Here is a 22,624-nt window from a genome sequence, read left to right as displayed (position 1 = left end):
TTGCTTGCCTGTGATTCTACTGCTTCCCTCTTTCCTGAACATATGGGAAGGTTCAATGCTTGTCTGTCCCTCCTTTTTATTTTTAGAATCTTATCACTGGAGATTATATCTATTCTTAATAGTTTCCGACCCCTCCTTTACATTAGTAACTCTCCAGTCCCTCTTCTCGGTGCCCTGATAGGGAAGTACAGATCTCCAGAGTTGTGCATTTCAAGGACACCCAGCCCAGCTGGGAGGAACAAGCTACGCTTCTTGAGGAAGGTTGTATCCATGTTGAGGTCTGAAGGATGAATTAGGCACCAGTCAGATGAGGGAGAAGGAGGCTAGGAGTAGTGTTCTAGGCAGAGGGAACAGGCTGTGTAAAGGCTAATAGGGCTTTTATATTAGGGGCCAGCAAGCCATGAGCTTTGACACACCATCTGCTTTTGTTAATAAAGTTTGATTGGAACACAGCCACACTTTCTCACTTATGTATTGTCTTTGGCTCCTTTTATGATACAGAGTTGAGGAGTTGTAGCAGAGACCATCTGGCCTGCATAGTCTAAAAGTATTTACCATCTGGCCCTTTAAGAAAATGTTTGCCAATCCCTGCTTTTCACGATATAAGAGAAGATGCCAGAAGTACTATAATTTAGAAGCTATATTGCTTAAAATACTCTGATTTCTTTTCCAAAGAAACACCTACGCCTCAGAGGAAAGGCCTTCGATCGAGTGCATTGCGGCCAAAGAGACCAGAAACGCCCAAGCAAACTGGCCCTGTTATTATTGAAACGTGGGTAGCAGAGGAAGAGTTGGAATTATGGGAGATCAGGGCGTTTGCTGAGAGGTAAGGAAATGGTTTATATGTGATCAGATGCTGAAGATTTTTATCACTTCAGAATTAAAGAATTACCCCTTTAATAGTTTATTTGGTATGTCCTAATTTTTCTCCACCTTTTGATTCTCTAGCTGTGTATCATTTATTAATGTCCTCTTTCTAATTTTTATGAGTTATTATCTACTTGTCAATTTTGAATTACCTTAATTTAAATGTTTTATTTTTAAATTGAAATAATTTTATACTTTTTGTATGATGTGGAACTTAACCAGGTTTCACTTAATATTAGATGCCAGATGCCTAGTGAGATACAGGCATACTCATTTTATTGCGCTTTGCAAATACTGCGTTTTTTACAAGCTGAAGACTTGTGGCAACCCTGCATTGAGAAAGTCTATAGGCACCATTTCCCCAACAGCATTTGCTTACTTTGTGTCTCTGTGTCACATTTTGGTAATTCTCACAGTATTTCAAAATTTTTCATTATTATTATATTTGTTATGATGATCTGTGATCAGTGATCTTTGATGTTACTACTACGACTCACTGAAAGCTCAGATGATTATTAGCATTTTTTAGCAATAAAGTATTTTTTAAATTAAGGTATGTACTTTTTTTTTTAGACATAATGTTATTGCACACTTAGTAGACTACAGTATAGTTTAAACATCACTTTTATATGCACTGGGATACCAGAAAAATCATGTGACTCGCTTTATTGCGACATTTGCTTTATTGCAGTGATCTGGAACCAAACCCACAATATCTATGAGGCATGCCTGTAGTTTCTGATAAATTCCTCCTTTCTTCCCCTGCAGAGTGGAGAAAGAAAAGGCACAAGCAGTTGAGCAACAGGCTAAGGTTAGTGAACAGAAGAAGGCAGAGGACTTCAAGGCCCAAATGGAGGCTCACCTCAGACAGCAGCGATTGGCTGCCCAGCAGGTGGGGGAGTTGGTACCAGTCCCACCTGGCAGCGAATTGACATTTTTAGCCAAATGCGTACACACTAAAAGCACAGTAATTATATATTCATGTGGTTTTATTTTTACGTGTATCTTATATATATCTTAATTTCAGTACTTGAAAATAGCTCTGTGGATATACCAAGCTTTGGTTTTGCAAAAAATGTACACATTTGAAGAACAATGTTTGAAGTATAATTTCTCTTATTTATTATATTTATAATTCAAAGGGTAGTTTCTAAAGATAATTTTTTCCTGTAAAATTCCAATCCGTAAAATCTCTGTAGTCTACGAAAAAGTGAGTTGTACTAAAAGTATAAGAGTTTGTTGTAATTGGTGGTCACCAAGCTACTATGGTGTCTTAGTATTTCCATACTGTGATGTATCATATGTGCCTGACTATTTACGGACCCAAATAAAAGATAATTACCCCTTCATTCTAATAAGAAGATACTATGAAAGTTTTTAGCCAAACTTGAATATATAAACTCTCAGGATATTGATAAAATAGAAATAGATAAAATAGGTATCATTAACTTAGTTACACATAACTTACTTAAAAATTACATATTACATAAATAAATCAGACTCATTTCCTCATGTTTTACCTTTTTCCTCATATTTTATAAAATATTTTTTCAAGTTATTGTATCTTTTACAGTGGTTTACTATAGGTCATCTTCACTTAGATCAAAGTTTGAGATAACAGCACTTCTGGATTTTGTCATGTCTATCTCTCCAGTCCTAGAAAGACTGGCTAGTTGTTTTGTTTTTCATTTTATGGATGTGTTTTGTCATCTCTACAATGTAACCCAAGATATTACTTTTTGGGGGGGCCAGTGGGTCAATTTCTTTAATTTGATAATGCGCTTTTCTCTGGCAGTTGAAAGTCAGAACCTGAACTTGGTGATGTATTACTTCTCTAAGTCCCCCAAGAACATTGTATTCTTTGCTTTTCCTATGTTTGTCAGTTCTGAGGTGATGGACATCCACCTGTATATAGCTTAATTGAACAGAGCAGTATATACTTAATCTATATATTTCTTCAAAAGTTTTATTTAGGGGCTTCTCTGGTGGTGCAGTGGTTGAGAGTCCGCCTGCCGATGCAGGGGACATGGGTTCGTGCCCCGGTCTGGGAAGATCCCACATGCCGCAGAGCGGCTGGGCCCGTGAGCCATGGCCGCTGAGCCTGTGCGTCCGGAGCCTGTGCTCCGCAACGTGAGAGGCCACAACAGTGAGTGGCCCGCGTACTGCAAAAAAAAAAAAAAAAAATTTATTTAAAATATCTTTCTTGAAACAAGTCAATGTTCATTTTAATATATTTTCCAAATTTAGCAATGAAGATGATCGAAACTTTTTTTCCATGCAAAAATTGAGAAATAATGACAGCTAGAGTTTAATGACAAACTTGCCTTTTTGAACATGTGTACAAACCCAGCAGATTTTGTGGACATGTCAAACCTGTGATTTTTTTCCCCCTGTAATTTTTTAAAAAATTTTATACAATTTTTTTTTTTTTTTTTTGCGGTATGCGGCCTCTCACTGTTGTGGCCTCTCCCGTTGCGGAGCACAGGCTCTGGACGCGCAGGCTCAGCGGCCATGGCTCACGGCCCCAGCCGCCCTGTGGCATGTGGGATCTTCCCGGACCGGGACACGAACCCGTGTCCCCTGCATTGGCAGGCAGACTCTCAACCACTGCGCCACCAGGGAAGCCCAAAAAATTTTTATACAATTTTTAAAGGTTATACTCCATTTACAGTTATTACAAAATATTGGCTATATTTCCCATAGTCAACATTTCCAATTTTGGAAGGCATAGCCCCAGAAAATAACTATGTGTTTAGTTGTTTTGTTTTTCTTGCCTCCTTTTTTTTTTAACTGATCCAATTGGATGACATTTCCAAGAATCCAAAACTAATCTCCTTTTCTTCTTTTTTTTTTTTAATATAAATTTGTCTATTTATTTATTTTTGGCTGCCTTGGGTCTTTGTTGCTGCGTGCAGGTTTTCTCTAGTTGCAGCTAGTGGGGGCTACTCTTCGTTGCGGTGCGCGGGCTTCTCATTGTGGTGGCTTCTATTGTTGCGGAGCACGGGCTCTAGGCGCATGGGCTTCAGTAGTTGTGGCACGTGGGCTCAGTAGTTGTGGCTCGACAGCTCTAGAGCACAGGCTCAGTAGTTGTGGCGCACGGGCTTAGTTGCTCCTCAGCATGTGGGATCTTCCCAGACCAGGGCTCAAACCCGTGTCCCCTGCATTGACAGGCAGATTCTCAACCACTGTGCTACCAGGGAAGCCCTCCTTTTCTTCTGAGGAATGAGAAATTATGTAAAATACCTCACATTATTTTAAGGCATAGAGGACATATACAAAAGTAACAGTAAAAAGACTAGGTGTGCTGTCTTTGGTGAGCAGTGTTTGATGGCAAGAAATAGTTGGAATTTGATCTTCGTACACAACTCAGCTCCAGCATTTACTACCTCTGTGACCTTGGGCTAGTTTTACAACCTCTCTAAGTCTCAGTTTCCTCATCTTTAAATCACAGTACCAGCAACTTTATTGGGTTGGTCCAAGCATTAAATAAGATAATGAAAGGTAGAGGGTTTGCCACCAGGTTTGTAGTCAATGCCAGCTGTAGTTTTTTTGTTTGTTTGTTTGTTTGTTTTAACATCTTTATTGGAGTATAATTGCTTTACAATGGTGTGTTAGTTTCTGCTTTATAACAAAATGAACCAGCTATACATATACATGTATCCTATATCTACTCCCTCTTGCGTCTCCCTCCCACCCTCCCTATCCCACCCCTCTAGGTGGTCACAAAGCACTGAGGTGATCTCCCTGTGCTATGTGGCTGCTTCCCACTAGCTGTCTATTTTACATCTGGTAGTATATATATATGTGCATGCCACGCTCTCACTTCGTCCCAGCTTACCCTTCCCCCTCCCCGTGTCCTCAAGTCCATTCTCTACGTCTGCATCTTTATTTCTGTCCTGCCCCTAGGTTCTTCAGACTGGGAAAACTGGACAGCTACATGTAAAAGAATGAAATTAGAACACTCCATAACACCACACACAAAAATAAACTCAAAATGGATTAAAGACCTAAATGTAAAGCCAAACACTATCAAACTCTTAGAGGAGAACATAGGCAGAACACCCTGTGACATAAATCACAGCAAGATCCTTTTTGACCCACCTCCTAGAGAAATGGATATAAAGACAAAAATAAACAAATGGGACCTAATGAAACTTAAAAGCTTTTGCACAGCAAAGGAAACCATAAACAAGACGAAAAGACAACCCTCAGAATTGGAGAAAATAGTTGCAAACGAAGCAACTGACAAAGGATTAATCTCCAAAATTTACAAGCAGCTCATGCAGCTCAATATCAAAAAAAAAACAACCCAAAAAAATGGGCAGAAGACTTAAATAGACATTTTTCCAAAGAAGATATACAGATTGCCAACAAACACATGAAAGGATGCTCAACATCACTAATCATTAGAGAAATGCAAATCAAAACTACAATGAGGTATCACCTCACACCAGTCAGAATGGCCATCATCAAAAAATCTGCAAACAATAAATGCTGGAGAGGGTGTGGAGAAAAACCCTGTTGCACTGTTGGTGGGAATGTAAATTGATACAGCCACTATGGAGAACAGTATGGAGGTTCCTTAAAAAACTAAAAATAGAACTACCATACGACCCAGCAATCCCACTACTGGGCATATACCCTGAGGAAACCATAATTCAAAAAGATCAAGTTGTAGTTTTTACATGTGTAAACTTAAACTGTCATATCGATAAGCTGTCAGGAAAAGGCAACAATCTCTGGGAAAAGAAATGCAAATCGTCTTTAATAACACTATAGTCTGAAAGATCCGATTATACCATTCGGTATAAAACAGTCTAAAGGATTTTTCTGTAAAAATCCTTGAACTGAAAAATATAAGTCTAGAAAACTTGTTTATTATTTTCAGCTTGTTTGATTGCAGGTTTGCCAACTTGAATAGTGATACTTAAATATTGACATGTTCTTTATGATTGGGTAAATTAACATGACAGGTCCCATCATTTGCTGTCTGTCTGTTCTAAACCCCACCGCTGAATCGCAAGGTATCCCTGTCTCCAGTAAGATCACCCAGGTCTCTTGCACTTTCAGTCTGAAAGCTTGGACCTTTGCACAGACTGGAAAAACTTGATCATTTCAAATTTCTGTCACCAAAACCTTATTGCTTTTAATAAAGTATATGTGATTTAGAGTCATAAAAAGTGTTGCCTCCCTCAAGAAATTAAATTCAAGTGTAAATTTGGGCATATTTTCAGAAGTTAAATATTTTAGAAATTTGGTGCACTTTCTTAGATTGAGAGGAATTGTGGCTGGAATTCATGCAGAATGGTGTTTTTATTTGGAACGATTTTGGTTCATGATTTCTCTCCCTGACTTTTCTAGAAACGATTGGAACAGCAGAAGCCTACAGTAATTGCAGCTTCCACTACTTCCCCAACAAACAGTACAACTAGTACCATCTCTCCAGCACAGAAAGTTATGGTGGCCCCCATAAGTGGCTCAGTTACAACTGGCACTAAAATGGTACTAACTACGAAAGTTGGATCTCCAGCTACAGTAACATTCCAGCAGAACAAGAATTTTCATCAGACCTTTGCTACCTGGGTTAAGCAAGGCCAGTCAAATTCAGGTACACAACTGTGATTAAATAAAAGATTGCTTTCATTCAAGAAAAAGAAATTTCAGTCCTTTACCTACTGAAATGAAATGTTTCTTTAGAAAATTATTTTTCTTCTGCAGCTGATTGAGCAAACAAACTGTAACAGTAGGTTTGTTACAGATAATATTCATAATATTACATTAGCGAAACTCCTCTCATACATTATTTCACTTTCAGCATTTACATGGTTCACTTACTTTGAGTGGAGAGGAATGTTTTTCTTAAAAATACAAAATGAGCCACATTTCATGCATTGGTGCCTTCCTAGAAGTCACTACGTTGCTGGTTATTTTAAATCTGAAGCTTATTAAATGTCTTATACCCCATTAGCCACCAGCACAGCTGCCACATCTGCTACAACCATTGCCAGCACAGGTCAGACGTTCCAAATTGCAGGCAATCCAGTCACTATGGCAGGAAAAGTAATTACCAAACTGCCACTTCCTGCAAACAGCAAGATTGTCGCTGTAAATGTGCCAGCAACGCAAGGAGGTAAGGGAAATGTGAAGAGTTTTAATTCACATTTGCCAGATCATACTGTTGCCATTATTTTTCATTTCCTTTTCACTGATTTCAGTCTTCGGATCTCACATTTTATGTAGCCCACTATAAACCCTCGCCACACCTGGTTTCTCCTCAGGAACCAAGCAATCAATACCTGATGTTTTATGAAAGGGGCAGTTATCAATTACTTCTTCATCTTTTTTTCAAGGCGTTGTTCAAGTTCAGCAGAAAGTCCTGGGTATCATTCCATCCAGTACAGGTACAAGTCAGCAAACCTTTACTTCATTCCAGCCCAGGACAGCAACAGTCACGATTAGGCCCAATACCTCAAGTTCTGGAGGAACTACAAGCACTTCCCAAGTAAGAGTTCTTTACAGGTTTATTTGGTGTTAACCACATTGGTTGAAGTTTTTAGAATGGCCTCTTCCAGGATTAATCCAACTTCTAATTTTTCTTTACTTTTTACTTAATCTGTGACAAAGTACTGATTTTTAAAAACATCTGTTACTTATATTTCAAGTGAACTGTTAATTTTTAACATTTAGTTAATAGCACATTAGTATAGTTTATGAATCATAAGAATTGCTTTCCAGGATTTTACAAAGAAAATGTCTTTATTGAAAACAGTGGGCAACACTGGATCACCCAGGAAAACGACGTGCTATGCAGCCAAGGACTAGAGTGAAAACATAATCCACAGCATTAACTAGTCTATCAGCTGATATGCACACATATTAGATACATCATTTCCTTGGCACTAGTATTATGGAAAAAGTTTAATGTTAGGCAGACTTGAGAATGTTCTAAACCTAACAGTGAAAATAATATGCTGTGTAGTCTCTCCTTTAAATTATGAAAGAACTTGCTGGTCTCTGATCTTGCACCTGTGTTCTCTGGGTTACAGATAAGGATTGGAGCTCAGGGAAAATAGGACTTATCATTTTCCTGTGAGCAACTGTGGTGGTTATAGAGCAGAGCTTTCTCGGGTCTTGTATCCTTGCTTTTAGTCTGTAGGCTATTCTTGGTATCAGTGACAAGGAATTTCATGCGATCTCATTTAAATTACATTGTCTCCCCTCAAAGTTCTATCTTTATTCTGATGCTTAATATAATTTAATATGTACTGTCCAAGAGCTTCTGTAATTTCTGTAGACATGTTTATCAATATGGAATGTTTAAAGATCTCTGTTCTAAGTCCATCATGCTTTAGTCTTTTAAAAACATTTTAATTCATTGTCCTTTGTGTTATTTGTAGGTAATCACAGGGCCTCAGATCCGCCCTGGTATGACGGTGATTAGAACACCACTCCAACAGTCAACGCTAGGAAAGGCAATTATTCGAACACCTGTGATGGTACAGCCAGGTATTCATCCATCCAGTATTATCATTTTACATCTAAAGAGTCAGTCTAGGAAATCTATAATATTCTGTATTTGGCACTCTACATACTGGAAAATACCAATATGAATTAAGATTTCGAAGCATACTAAATTTCTGATTCATCATGGGACACAGCCATAAGATTTTATTTCATTTCTGGGATTGTCAATAAGAGAAAAGCAGGTCCAAGTATGCTTGTTAAAAATGTTCTTAAAACCTCTAGTAAATGGGATATATACATTTAGATCATTGGAGTAAAGAGAATAAGCAAAGAAAACAGTCTGTGTGGCAAAACATAAAATCAAGGAAATGGCTAAGAAGCATTTAAATGGAAAGCATAAAACAAGATTACAGAGGCAGTGCCTGCCCTTTTTAATGTAAATAAGTTAAAGCTCCCATAGTAAAAGTTGAAGCCTGTAAAGATTGAGTGAAAACGAACTGAATTTATGAGAAACATTCCTAAAAGCAAATTACCACAGAAGGTAAAACATAAAGATGGTCAAAGACACATGAAATAAAGGACAAAAAAAGAAAGAAAGAAGGGAGAGGCGGAGGGAAGACATGCATAATCCTACTAATATTGAACAGAGTCGAATTCAATATTTTAAAGAAACAATAACTAGGACAAAGAAAGTCACTTTTTTGGGGGGGGTTTACATCTTTATTGGAGTATAATTGCTTAACAATGGTGTGTTAGTTTCTGCTTTATAACAAAATGAATCAGTTATACATATGTTCCCATATCCCCTCCCTCTTGCGTCTCCCTCCCACCCTCCCTATCCCACCCCTCCAGGCAGTCACAAAGCACCAAGCTGATCTCCCTGTGCTATGCAACTGCTTCCCACTAGCTATCTACCTTACGTTTGGTACTGTATATATGTCCATGCCTCTCTCTCGCTTTGTCACAGCTTACCCTTCCCCCACCCCATATTCTCAACTCCATCCTCTAGTAGCTCTGTGTCTTTATTCCTGTCTTACCCCTAGGTTCTTCATGACATTTTTTTCTTCTTAAATTCCATATATATATGTTAGCATACGGTATTTGTCTTTCTCTTTCTGACTACTTCACTCTGTATGACAGACTCTAGGTCTATCCACCTCATTACAAATAGCTCAATTTCGTTTCTTTTTATGGCTGAGTAATATTCCATTGTATATATGTGCCACATCTTCTTTATCCATTCATCCGATGATGGACACTTAGGTTGTTTCCATCTCCGGGCTGTTGTAAATAGGGCTGCTATGAACATTTTGGTACATGACTCTTTTTGAATTATGGTTTTCTTAGGGTATATGCCCAGTCGTGGGATTGCTGGGTCATATGGTAGTTCTATTTGTAGTTTTTTAAGGAACCTCCATACTGTTCTCCATAGTGGCTGTACCAATTCACATTCCCACCAGCAGTGCAAGAGTGTTCCCTTTTCTCCACACCCTCTCCATCATTTATTGTTTCTAGATTTTTTGATGATGGCCATTCTGACTGGTGTGAGATGATATCTCATCGTAGTTTTGGTTTGCATTTCTCTAATGATTAATGATGTTGAGCATTCTTTCATGTGTTTGTTGGCAGTCTGTATATCCTTTGTGGAGAAATGTCTATTTAGGTCTTCTGCCCATTTTTGGATTGGGTTGTTTGTTTTTTTGTTACTAGGCTGCATGAGCTGCTTATAAATTTTGGAGACTAATCTTTTGTCAGTTGCTTCATTTGCAAATATTTTCTCCCATTCTGAGGGTTGTCTTTTCGTCTTGTTTATGGTTTCATTTGCTGTGCAAAAGCTTTTAAGTTTCATTAGGTCCCATTTGTTTATTTTTGTCTTTATTTCCATTTCTCTAGCAGGTGGGTCAAAAAGGATCTTGCTGTGATTTATGTCATAGAGTGTTCTGCCTATGTTTTCCTCTAAGAGTTTGATAGTTTCTGGCCTTACATTTAGGTCTTTAATCCATTTTGAGCTTATTTTTGTGTATGGTGTTAGCGAGTGATCTAATCTCATACTTTTACGTGTCCCTGTCCAGTTTTCCCAGCACCACTTATTGAAGAGGCTGTCCTTTCTCCACTGTACATTCCTGCCTCCTTTATCAAAGATAAGGTGACCATATGTGCGTGGGTTTATCTCTGGGCTTTCTATCCTGTTCCATTGATCTGTCTTTCTGTTTTTGTGCCAGTACCATACTGTCTTGATTACTGTAGCTTTGTAGTATAGTCTGAAGTCAGGGAGCCTGATTCCTCCAGCTCCATTTTTCGTTCTCAAGATTGCTTTGGCTATTTGGGGCCTTTTGTGTTACCATACAAATTGTGAAATTTTTTGTTCTAGTTCTGTGAAAAATGCCCGTGGTAGTTTGATAGGGATTGCATTGAATCTGTAGATTGCTTTGGGTAGTAGAGTCATTTTCACAATGTTGATTCTTCCAATCCAAGAACATGGTATATCTCTCCATCTATTTGTATCATCTTTAATTTCTTTCATCAGTGTCTTATAATTTTCTGCATACAGGTCTTTTGTCTCCTTAGGTAGGTTTATTCCTAGATATTTTATTCTTTTTGTTGCAATGGTAAATGGGAGTGTTTTCTTGATTTCACTTTCAGATTTTTCATCATTAGTATATAGGAATGCCAGAGATTTCTGTGCATTAATTTTGTATCCTGCTACTTGACCAAATTCATTGATTAGCTCTAGTAGTTTTCTGGTGGCATCTTTAGGATTCTCTATGTATAGTATCATGTCATCTGCGAACAGTGACAGCTTTACTTCTTTTCCAATTTGGATTCCTTTTATTTCCTTTTCTTCTCTGATTGCTGTGGCTAAAACTTCCAAAACTAAGTTGAATAAGAGTGGTGAGAGTTGGCAACCTTGTCTTGTTCCTGACCTTAGTGGAAATGGTTTCAGTTTTTCACCATTGAGGACGATGTTGGCTGTGGGTTTGTCATATATGGCCTTTATTATGTTGAGGAAAGGTCCCTCTATGCCTACTTTCTGCAGGGTTTTTATCATAAATGGGTGTTGAATTTTGTCGAAAGCTTTCTCTGCATCTATTGAGATGATCATATGGTTTTTCTCCTTCAATTTGTTAATATGGTGTATCACACTGATTGATTTGCGTATATTGAAGAATCTTTGCATTCCTGGAATAAACCCCACTTGATCATGGTGTATGATCCTTTTAATGTGCTGTTGGATTCTGTTTGCTAGTATTTTGTTGAGGATTTTTGCATCTATGTTCATCAGTGATATTGGCCTGTAGTTTTCTTTCTTTGTGACATCCTTGTCTGGTTTTGGTATCAAGGTGATGGTGGCCTCGTAGAATGAGTTTGGGAGTGCTCCTCCCTCTGCTATATTTTGGAAGAGTTTGAGAAGGATAGGTGTTAGCTCTTCTCTAAATGTTTGATAGAATTCGCCTGTGAAGCCATCTGGTCCTGGGCTTTTGTTTGTTGGAAGATTTTTTATCATAGTTTCAATTTCAGTGCTTGTGATTGGTCTGTTCATATTTTCTATTTCTTCCTGATTCAGTCTTGGCAAGTTGTGCATTTCTAAGAGTTTGTCCATTTCTTCCAGGTTGTCCATTTTATTGGCATAGAGTTGCTTGTAGTAATCTCTCATGATCTTTTGTATTTCTGCAGTGTCAGTTGTTACTTCTCCTTTTTCATTTCTAATTCTATTGATTTGAGTCTTCTTCCTTTTTTTCTTGATGAGCCTGGCTAATGGTTTATCAATTTTGTTTATCTTCTCAAAGAACCAGCTTTTAGTTTTATTGATCTTTGCTATCGTTTCCTTCATTTCTTTTTCATTTATTTCAGATCTGATTTTTATGATTTCTTTTCTTCTGCTAACTTTGGGGTGTTTTTGTTCTTCTTTGTCTAATTGCTTTATGTGCAAGGTTAGGTTGTTTATTTGAGATGTTTCCTGTTTCTTAAGATGGGATTGGGATAAACTTCCCTCTTAGAACTGCTTTTGCTGCATCCCATAGGTTTTGGGTCGTCGTGTCTCCATTGTCCTTTGTTTTTAGGTATTTTTTAATTTCCTCTTTGATTTCTTCAGTGATCACTTCGTTATTAAGTAGTGTATTGTTTAGCCTCCATGTGTTTGTATTTTTTACAGATCTTTTCCTGTAATTGATATCTAGTCTCACAGCCTTGTGGTCGGAAAAGATATTTGATACAATTTCAATTTTCTTAAATTTACCAAGGCTTGATTTGTGACCCAAGATACGATCTATCCTGGAGAATGTTCCATGAGCACTTGAGAAAAATGTGTATTCTGTTGTTTTTGGATGGAATGTCCTATAAATATCAATTAAGTCCATCTTGTTTAATGTATCATTTAAAACTTGTGTTTCCTTATTTATTTTCATTTTGGATCGTCTGCCCATTGGTGAAAGTGGGGTGTTAAAGTCCCCTACTATGAATGTGTTACTGTCAATTTCCCCTTTTATGGCTGTTAGTATTTGCCTTATGTATTGAGGTGCTCCTATGTTGGGTGCATAAATATTTACAATTGTTATATCTTCTTCTTGGATCGATCCCTTGATCATTATGTAGTGTCCTTCTTTGTCTCTTCTAATAGTCTTTATTTTAAAGTCTGTTTTGTCTGATACGAGAATTGCTACTCCAGCTTTCTTTTGATTTCCATTTGCATGGAATATCTTTTTCCAGCCCCTCACTTTCAGTCTGTATGTGTCTCTAGGTCTGAAGTGGGTCTCTTGTAGCAGCATATATATGGGTCTTGTTTTTGTATCCATTCAGCCAATATGTGTGTTTTGGTGGGAGCATTTAGTCCATTTACATTTAAGGTAATTATTGATATGTATGTTCCTATTCCCATTTTCTTAATTGTTTTGGGTTCGTTATTGTAGGTCTTTTCCTTCTGTTTCTTGCCTAGAGAAGTTCCTTTAGCATTTGTTGTAAAGCTGGTTTGGTGGTGCTGAACTCTCTCAGCTTTTGCTTGTCTGTAAACGTTTTAATTTCTCCATCAAATCTGAATGAGATCCTTGCTGGGTAGAGTAATCTTGGTTGCAGGTTTTTCTCCTTCATCACTTTAAATATGTCCTGCCAGTCCCTTCTGGCTTGCAGAGTTTCTGCTGAAAGATCAGCTGTTAACCTTATGGGGATTCCCTTGTATGTTATTTGTTGTTTTTCCCTTGCTGCTTTTAATATGTTTTCTTTGTATTTAATTTTTGACAGTTTGATTAATATGTGTCTTGGCATATTTCTCCTTGGATTTATCCTGTATGGGACTCTCTGTGCCTTCTGGACTTGATTAACTATTTCCTTTCCCATATTAGGGAAGTTTTCAACTATAATCTCTTCAAATATTTTCTCAGTCCCTTTCTTTTTCTCTTCTTCTTCTGGAACCTCTATAATTCGAATGTTGGTGCGTTTAATGTTGTCCCAGAGGCCTCTGAGACTATCCTCAGTTCTTTTTATTCTTTTTTCTTTCTTCTGCTCTGCAGTAGTTATTTCCACTATTTTACCTTCCTCGTCACTTATCCGTTCTTCTGCCTCAGTTATTCTGCTATTGATCCCATCTAGAGTATTTTTAATTTCATTTATTGTGTTTCTAATTGTTGCTTGATTCATCTTTAGTTCTTCTAGGTCCTTGTTAACTGTTTCTTGCATTTTGTCTATTCTATTTCCAAGATTTTGGATCATCTTTACTATCATTATTCTGAATTCTTTTTCAGGTAGACTGCCTATTTCCTCTTCATTTGTTAGGTCTGGTGGGTTTTTATCTTGCTTCTTCTCCTGCTGTGTGTTTTTCTGTCTTCTCATTTTGCTTATCTTACTGTGTTTGGGGTCTCCTTTTTGCAGGCTGCAGGTTCGTAGTTCCCGTTGTTTTTGATGTCTGTCCCCAGTGGCTAAGGTTGGTTCAGTGGGTCGTGTAGGCTTCCTGGTGGAGGGGACTAGTGCCTGTGTTCTGGTGGATGAGGCTGGATCTTGTCTTTCTGGTGGGCAGGTCCACGTCTGGTGGTGTGTTTTGGGGTGTCTGTGGCCTTATTATGATTTTAGGCAGCCTCTCTGCTAATGGGTGGCGTTGTGTTCCTGTCTTGCTAGTTGTTTGGCATAGGGTGTCCAGCTCTGTAGCTTGCTGGTCGTTGAGTGAAGCTGGGTGCTGGTGTTGAGATGGAGATCTCTGGAAGATTTTCGCCGTTTGACATTATGTGGAGCTGGGAGGTCTCTTGTGGACCAGTGTCCTGAAGTTGGCTCTCCCACCTCAGAGGCACAGCACTGACTCCTGGCTGCAGCACCAAGAACCTTTCATCCACACGGCTCCTCAATTTGGGATGATTCGTTGTCTATTCATGTATTCCACAGATGCAGGGTACATCAAGTTGATTGTGGAGCTTTAATCCACTGCCTCTGAGGCTGCTGGGAGAGATTTCCCTTTCTCTTCTTTGTTCTCACAGCTCCCAGGTCTCAGCTTTGGATTAGGCCCCGCCTCTGCGTGTAGGTCGCCGGAGGGCGTCTGTTCTTTGCTCAGACAGCACAGGGTTAAAGGAGCAGCCGCCTCGGGGACTCTGGCTCACTCAGGCCGCAGGAGAGGGAGGGGCACGGAGTGCGGGGGCGAGCCGCTCGGCAGAGTCCGCCGTGACGTTGCACCAGCCCGAGGCCCGCCGTCCGCTCTCCCGGGGAAGCCATCCCTGGATCCCGGGACCCCGGCAGTGACGGGCTGCACAGGCTCCCCGGAAGTGGGGCGTGGACAGTGACCTGCGCTCGCACACAGGCCTCTTGGCGGCGGCAGCAGCAGCCCCAGCATCCCACTCCCGTCTCTGGGGTCCGCGCTTTCAGCCGCGGCTCACACCCATCTCTGGAGCTCCTTTAAGCAGCGCTCTTAATCCCCTCTCCTCGCACACGGGAAACAAAGAGGGAAGAAAAAGTCTCTTGCCTCTTCGGCAGGTCCAGAATTTTTCCCGGACTCCCTCCTGGCTAGCTGTGGCGCATTAGCCCCTTCAGTCTGTGTTCACGCCACCAGCCCCAGTCCTCTCCCTGCACTCTGACCGAAGCCCGAGCCTCAGCTCCCAGCCCTGCCCGCCCAGGCGGGCGAGCAGACAAGCCTCTCGGGCTGGTGAGTGCCGGTCAGCACCGATCCTCTGTGCGGGAATCTCTCCGCTTTGCCCTACCCAGGTACGTGGGGAGTTTCTTGTCTTTTGGGAGGTCTGAGGTCTTTTGCCAGCGTTCAGTAGGTGTTCTGTAGGAGTTGTTCCACGTGTAGCTGTATTTCTGGTGTATCTGTGAGGAGGAAGGTGATCTCCGCGTCTTACTCTTCCGCCATCTTCGAGCTACTTAGAAAGTCACTTTATATTTGGCTTAAAGATATAGATTGCAGTGAAGGTGCAATCTTGGATCTTTAAAATAAGATGTCATTGAAGTGTATAAAGCAAAAACTATTTGAAATCAAGGAGGGATTAACAGGAGTATAGTAGACCAGAAACAGACTGTATCAACTTTTGTACCTTTAGGAATACACATTAGTTTTAAATATTTATGAGCTATTTGTGTGAAAATGGTCTTATAATGAGCCATAGGTAAAACCTTGATGAATTCCAAAAAGTAGAATGTGTATAGGCTACATTTTTTGTAGTAAAGCTAGAAATTAACATTAAGGTATTATACTAAGAACGCTTACTTGCTTGGAATTTCAAAAGTATGTTCTCAAAAGTAACTTTTATGTTAAAGAAACATCAAATGTGTCATTACAAACAGATTATCAAGTAGCAGCTAAGCCAGGCTGCAAAGCTAAACTGAGAGGCAAATTCATTCATTCAGCAAATATTTTTGAGCACCTACTCTAGGCAGTTGAAACACATTGGTGAACAGACAAAAAAAAAAAAACCCACATTAAATCTTAATCAGAAGTTAGAAAAATATATATTGTTACAAGTCTTAAATGAAAACAGGAAGAAGGATGTAAAGTATAAGTAATGATTATAAGACAGAAAAGGCAAATATTAAACCATTTTTTTTGCAAGTCTAGAGAAAGGGGAACAAAATGCTAGTTTACAAAATGTAGGAATGAGAAAGTACAATAAAAATAGAAGGAACTAAATCTGTTTGAATAACAAGGCATAATTATATACTATGCTTATAAATTTCAAGTCTTAATGACTCACATCAAGGAAAGAAATTTGGAAAGTTGCCATAGTATTACCTACAAAAAAGAATTCCAGACCTCATGGTTTTATGGATAAAATTCTTTGAAATGGTTAGGAAACAATTTCCTTCTTATAAAAAATAGTTGCAGGCCATAAGGGGAAAGGAGTAGATAAATTCTTTCCCATTCATTTTACAAATTTAGCATAATTCTAATATGAAACATAGCATAGTATTTTTTTTAAAGGAAATATCCTAATGCCTAAGCAAAATTTACCCGAGAAGAAAGTATGATTCCTTATTTCAGTTAATGCTACAGAGACAATTGGTAAAATTTAGTATCTATTCATGTTTAAAAATAGCTGTCAGTTAGGCAGCCAACTAAAAGGAAAGATAAAACTAATGTAAAGAAGAAGAAAAGTTTATGGATGATAAATGGTAATATACTTAGACTTGGATATGTGAATATATAGCTTCACATATGAGTGTGTCTGGTGTGTCATATGAAAAGCAAGGTGGCCAGTGAGGCTGGTGGGGCCCAGTGAAGACAGTAAGAGTCTTAGGAGTTGTGGTCAGAGAGGTAGAGGGTGGATGGATGTGTGTAGTGTGTGTCTGAGTGTGTACAGGTCAACTTATCCCTATTCCTACCACCACGCTAGCCTTTCCCAAAGTTGAACACTCCCAGGTTGTAATAAAAAGTGTTTTAATTTTTGAATTTGTGTTTTGATGATAATCTAAACATAATTGAACATGTACATATTGGGGATCATCTGAATGACCATCATATAATCAGTCAATACCAGCCCTTTTATCCATCTGTGTTTATGATGACACCATATCAATACAAGGTGATATAAGGATGTATGTATACATATAACTGATTCACTTTGTTGTACAGCAGAAACTAACACATTGAAAAGCAATTATAGTCCAATAAAGATGGAAAAAAGAAAATATAAGGTGATAAAAGAAAGTAACTTTTCATTAACTATTCCTCAAACTGCAGTACAAGGACAGAGTGATGGGGTCCAGAAGTTTTCAAATTCAAGCACTTGTCTATATATACTGCACTGTTTGTTTTTTTTTAAATTTATTTATTTATTTATGGCTGTGTTGGGTCTTCGTTTCTGTGCGAGGGCTTTCTCTAGTTGTGGCAAGTGGGGGCCACTCCTCATCGCGGTGCGTGGGCCTTTCACTATCTCGGCCTCTCTTGTTGTGGAGCACAGGCTCCAGATGCGCAGGCTCAGTAATTGTGGCTCACGGGGCCAGCTGCTCCGTGGCATGTGGGATCTTCCCAGACCAGGGCTCGAACCCGTGTGTCCTGCATTGGCAGGCGGACTCTCAACCACTGCGCCACCAGGGAAGCCCCACTGTACTGTTTTTTGATTCATCTTGAAGAATAAGTGGAGAACAATAACCAAGTAAAGTTTAGAAGAAAGAGTAATGATGAAAAACTTACACTGCCAGTTTCTATAGCATATTTACAAGCCACCAGAATTTAGGAGCATGATACCAAAGGAAAGTAGACCAACTGAAGTAATGCAGACACTGTGATGCTATCATACTATTCCTGATTGCTGGAATGTGATACTTTAGTGATAGGGTTAGAAAGGGTTCAGTGAAATGGGCACCCAGTGGTGATGGGAGTATGAATGGGTATAACCTTTCTAAATTCAATTTAATACTATGTTCCTGCTATGAATCCAGTAATTTTGGGAGGAGTTTATTCTAAGGAAATAATTAGAAGCACATAAAAATTTATAAGCAGGGATTTCACCAGGGTATTATTTAAAAAAAGAAAAAGGGAAAGTGTTCTAAATGTCAAAATAGGTTTAATTTTATACATAATGCAATAATATTAAGCACCGGTCATTAAAAAAATATACACAGAAATATATATGTAGACATAGAGGAAAAACAGGAAGTGAATACAAAATTTCAGAAATATAATATTTACTAATTAATAATGAATTCAGATTTTATAAGTGTAAAATTAGTTGCCAAATAATTACCACCTGCTTTTTCTTCTAGTTTCATCAGGTTAAATGAGAAACAGAAGTTTTTAGAAGACTATGGAGCCATTTCAGTTAAACTTCATTCATTCTATAGATGTTTATTCAACAGTAACTATGGAAGCATTTGTTGAGCACCTTGCTCTAGTATTGAGGATACAGGGGTTCTTGCCCTCTTGGTTCTCTCAAACTAACTTGCAAATAGCTATAAGAAAAACTCATTTATAAATATAATTGTCCCAGAATATTCCAGATTCTATATGTTTTGTTTAAAAGTCACATAAATTAATTATATATTAGATTATTATCTTTTCATTTATATTCCTAAGGAAAGGCAGCCTAACGTACATTTTACATAGGCTCTTCCATCTTCCCTATTGTCATCTTGGCTTTAGATTCATAGGAAGAGCATTATTATTATTATTATTATTTTTTGACTACTGCAGAGAGCAGGAATGGGAGAGTGGTGGTTAGTGAGCTGAGTGGAAATAGGCTCACTGACAACCAGGTGCGTCCTTTGGGTGTGGGTATATGGCTGAGTGCATCAGTATGTCAGCATCCCGTCAGTCTTTTTGAAAATTGAGAAGAATACATTCATCTGAAGTGTTGAACGACATTTCAACTCAGAGTATTGCCTAGGGCATAGAAGCATTCTAATGTTTTGCTCTTTACATAGGTACTCCTCAGCAGGTGGTGACGCAGATCATCAGAGGGCAGCCTGTTTCCACTGCGATCTCTGCCCCTAGTACAGTTTCCTCAACACCTGCACAGAAAGGATTAACTTCAGGAGCACCCACTGCAAGTCTGCAGCCTTCAACCTCACAGCCCCCTCGCCCCCAGCAAGGACAGGTGAAGCTTACCATGGCTCAACTCACCCAGTTAACACAGGGCCACGTAAGTAACGTGACTTCCATTGTAACTTTACAAGTGATCTTACTTACTCTTGCTGTAAGCTTTAAAACACGTACTTATCTTTGGACGTTTAAAAATGTACTTACTTTTTTAAAATGGCTGGTTCCTAGAGTCAAAAATACTTTTTATCTTTTTTTAATAAATTTATTTTATTTATTTCTTTTTGGCTGCGTTGGGTCTTCGTTGCCGCGCACGGGCTCTCTCTAGTTGCGGGGGACGGGGGCTACTCTTCATTGCCGTGCGTGGGCTTCTCATTGCAGTGGTTTCTCTTGTTGTGGAGCAGGGGCTCTAGGCACGCAGGCTTCAGTAGTTGTGGCACACGGGCTCAGTAGTTGTGGCTCACGGGCTCTAGAGCACACGTGTGGTAGTTGGGGCACATGGACTTACTTGCTCCGCAGCATGCGGGATCTTCCGGGACCAGGGCTCGAACCCATGTCCCCTGCATTGGCAGGTGGATTCTTAACTACTGCACCACCAGGGAAGCCCAGGAAAGCTTTCTTAAAGACAGAAAATACTAGCCATAAAGGAAAAGATTTCTAAATTCAACAACCTTAGAAATAAGAACTTCAGTTCATCAAACATTATAAAAGAGTGAAAAGAATGAGGGAAGGTATAAATACAACCAGCCAAGGACAGTTCTGCAGAATACATGAAGAATTACTACTACAGATTAAGAAGGAAAAAAATCCAGATAGCTCGGTAGGAAAAAAGAGCAAACAAACTTGTCGAGAAAAGAGGAAATCTAAACGTCCATAAATCCAAAAAACTGCTGAATTTTGTTAGTAATGAGGGAAATGCGTATTAAAACCATATATCTAAGAGATTGGTATAAACTAAAATGTCAGACAAAATCAAGAGGCAGCAAAGACATGGAGCAGAATGAACTCTCATACACACATGGTCGTAGTATAAATTGGTTTAGCCACCTTGGAAAACTGTAGACACTATGTAGCAAAGTTGAAGACACATGCCCCACGTCATAGTAGTTCTCCTTCTAGGTATGTGTCCTGGAGAAGTTCTTGTTCGTCTGAGCACCAGGATGATGGACATGAATATATACAGCAGCATTGTTCATAAGAGTCAAAAACTGGGAACAACCCAAATGTCAATCTGCAGTCAGTTAGATAAATAAGTTGCCTTCCTACAGCAATGGAAATGAACAAACAACAGCCACATAGAACTACATTGCTGAGCTAACTAAAAAAGCAAGCAACAAACAGAATTACATTATGATCTATTTGCATAAGATTCAGAAACAGGCAAAACTAGCTACATGTGTAGGGTTATGGGCCTGCTGCATCGCCTACCTGGAAGGGACACCATTTGAATTCTTCCTGAATGGTGCTCCTGAAGTTGTGAGTCTGTGGCCCTTAGAGGGCTTAGTGGTCGCACTATGAAGAACTGCAGTTATTGTGACAGTGAGAGTGGTGCTTGCCTCTAGGGCAAAGGAGGGGAATTAAGATCAGAGCAGGTCTCATGGGGGCCTTCTTGGATACTGGCAGTGATGACCTGAATGCTGGTTTTATAGACGTTCACTTTATAATTATTCTTTAAACTATACTTGGTGTTTTATGTAGTTTTGACTGTGCACAAAAATGTTTTAGAAAAGCAACAGTGAATAAGGCAGGGGTCCTCAACCGGTTTGCGGCCTGATAGGAACCAGGCCACACGGCAGGAGGTGAGGGGTGGGCCAGCGAGCAGAGCTTCATCTGCCGCTGCCTGTTGCTCCCCGTCCCGCGCATCACAGCCTGCACCATCACCCACCCACCCCGTCCGTGAAAAAATTGTCTTCCATGAAACCAGTCCCTGGTGCCCAGAAGGTTGGGGACTGCTGTAGTAAGGGACTCCTGAGTAAAGTGCATGGAGGCATTGAGCTTAGCCTCACTGTAGGAACTTTGTAGCATCAGTTTTGGCTGTTGGGAACTTAGGGTGGCTTGTTTTTACGTTTGCTTTCTAATTCTCCACGATGTTCCTGATAGTTGAGGATTAAGAAGTCCTGGACAGAAGAGGCAGTGCAGATGGAGTTTTTAGTTCCTAGTCCCCATTTGGATGATTACTCAGACATTAGTGACCTTCCTCACATGGTGTTTGCATTCCATGTCAGAACCCTAAGCTTTCTATATGTTGGCACACGCCAACACACGCCATAGGTCATTTGGTACATAATGAAAAAACTGAAACTAGGAGGCCTGGGCTTCTCGTTATATCTCACCTTGAACTTGCTCTCTCACTCTGGGTAAGAGACTTGAACTTTCTAACTTGAGTTTCCTAATTGGTAGGAAGATTGTAGTAATATTTTCTCTCCCTAATCCACAAAGTCACAAGTCTGTTGTGAGAATCAAATGAGGCATGTCTAAAGTATGTCTAAAGATGCTTTGAAAGTTATAAAATAATATGAATATAAATAAGATGATTTAAAATCAGAATTTTGTGCAGACCTTAGTTACTCACTTCACACCCTTATTTTATAGATTGGGAAATTTAGATCCAGAGGAGCGATATTACTTATAGACAGATAACCTGGCTGTCCATTTGGAGAGCTCGGACTGGAACTCTGGATTGTTAGTTCATGTTTTTTCCACTAAACACCATCAATCTTTTAAAATAAATATTCTTATTTTAGCTTATCTGAATTTTTCTTGGTACCATTCCATAGACATTCAGATACATACGTTCATTATTTTAAAGGATCTGTTCGACATAAAAATGGTATACTTGCAGATCGATGGTTTGAACACTGTTTACATGTTGTGTGTTTTTTCCATAGGGTGGCAATCAAGGTTTGACAGTGGTGATTCAAGGACAAGGCCAAACTACTGGACAGTTGCAGTTGATACCTCAAGGGGTGACTATACTTCCTGGTCCAGGACAGCAGCTGATGCAAGCCGCAATGCCGAACGGTACCGTCCAGCGGTTCCTCTTCACCCCACTGGCAACAACGGCCACGGCAACCAGCACCACCACCACCACTGTTTCCACTACAGCAGCAGGTAGAACCTGAGCTTGTCGGAAATGCTGCATGGTAGTGTCACGGGTTGCTGGGTGACAGAGGGGGCCAGAGGACCGGTATTTGTCTTTGGGAGGATATGCCTCAAGCTGGTGAGTGTCACAGCTGACTGGTCAGCCTCACAAGAGCTTGACCAGATCTCTTGCTCTGACAGCCTCCCTGTCACCACCATCCCCCATTAAAAACTATAGAAAGCAGGGGGTTGGCACAAAATAGTAAA

At 39.5% G+C, this 22,624-nt stretch overlaps 1 protein-coding gene across 3 annotated transcripts in view; it reads left to right on the top strand.

The window, feature by feature from the left end:
• Window positions 1–22,624, top strand: part of BPTF (bromodomain PHD finger transcription factor) — a gene marked incomplete at its 5' end in the record, with an annotated part of 142,575 nt that overhangs the window by 94,868 nt on the left and 25,083 nt on the right. For all 3 annotated transcript variants that reach the window (XM_079725122.1, XM_079725120.1, XM_079725121.1), the window contains 7 exons: window positions 676–826; window positions 1,636–1,678; window positions 6,229–6,475; window positions 7,218–7,369; window positions 8,265–8,373; window positions 19,162–19,379; window positions 22,165–22,387. In XM_079725122.1, the coding sequence (XP_079581248.1) occupies window positions 676–826; window positions 1,636–1,678; window positions 6,229–6,475; window positions 7,218–7,369; window positions 8,265–8,373; window positions 19,162–19,379; window positions 22,165–22,387 (1,143 nt within the window). The remainder of the gene's footprint in view (window positions 1–675; window positions 827–1,635; window positions 1,679–6,228; window positions 6,476–7,217; window positions 7,370–8,264; window positions 8,374–19,161; window positions 19,380–22,164; window positions 22,388–22,624) is intronic.

This window comes from Hyperoodon ampullatus (assembly GCF_949752795.1).
Source record: "Hyperoodon ampullatus genome assembly, chromosome: 19".
NCBI classification, from domain to species: Eukaryota; Metazoa; Chordata; class Mammalia; order Artiodactyla; family Ziphiidae; genus Hyperoodon; species Hyperoodon ampullatus.
The sequence above is the reverse complement of the archived record's forward strand: the minus strand, read 5'-3'. Positions and strand labels throughout refer to the sequence as shown.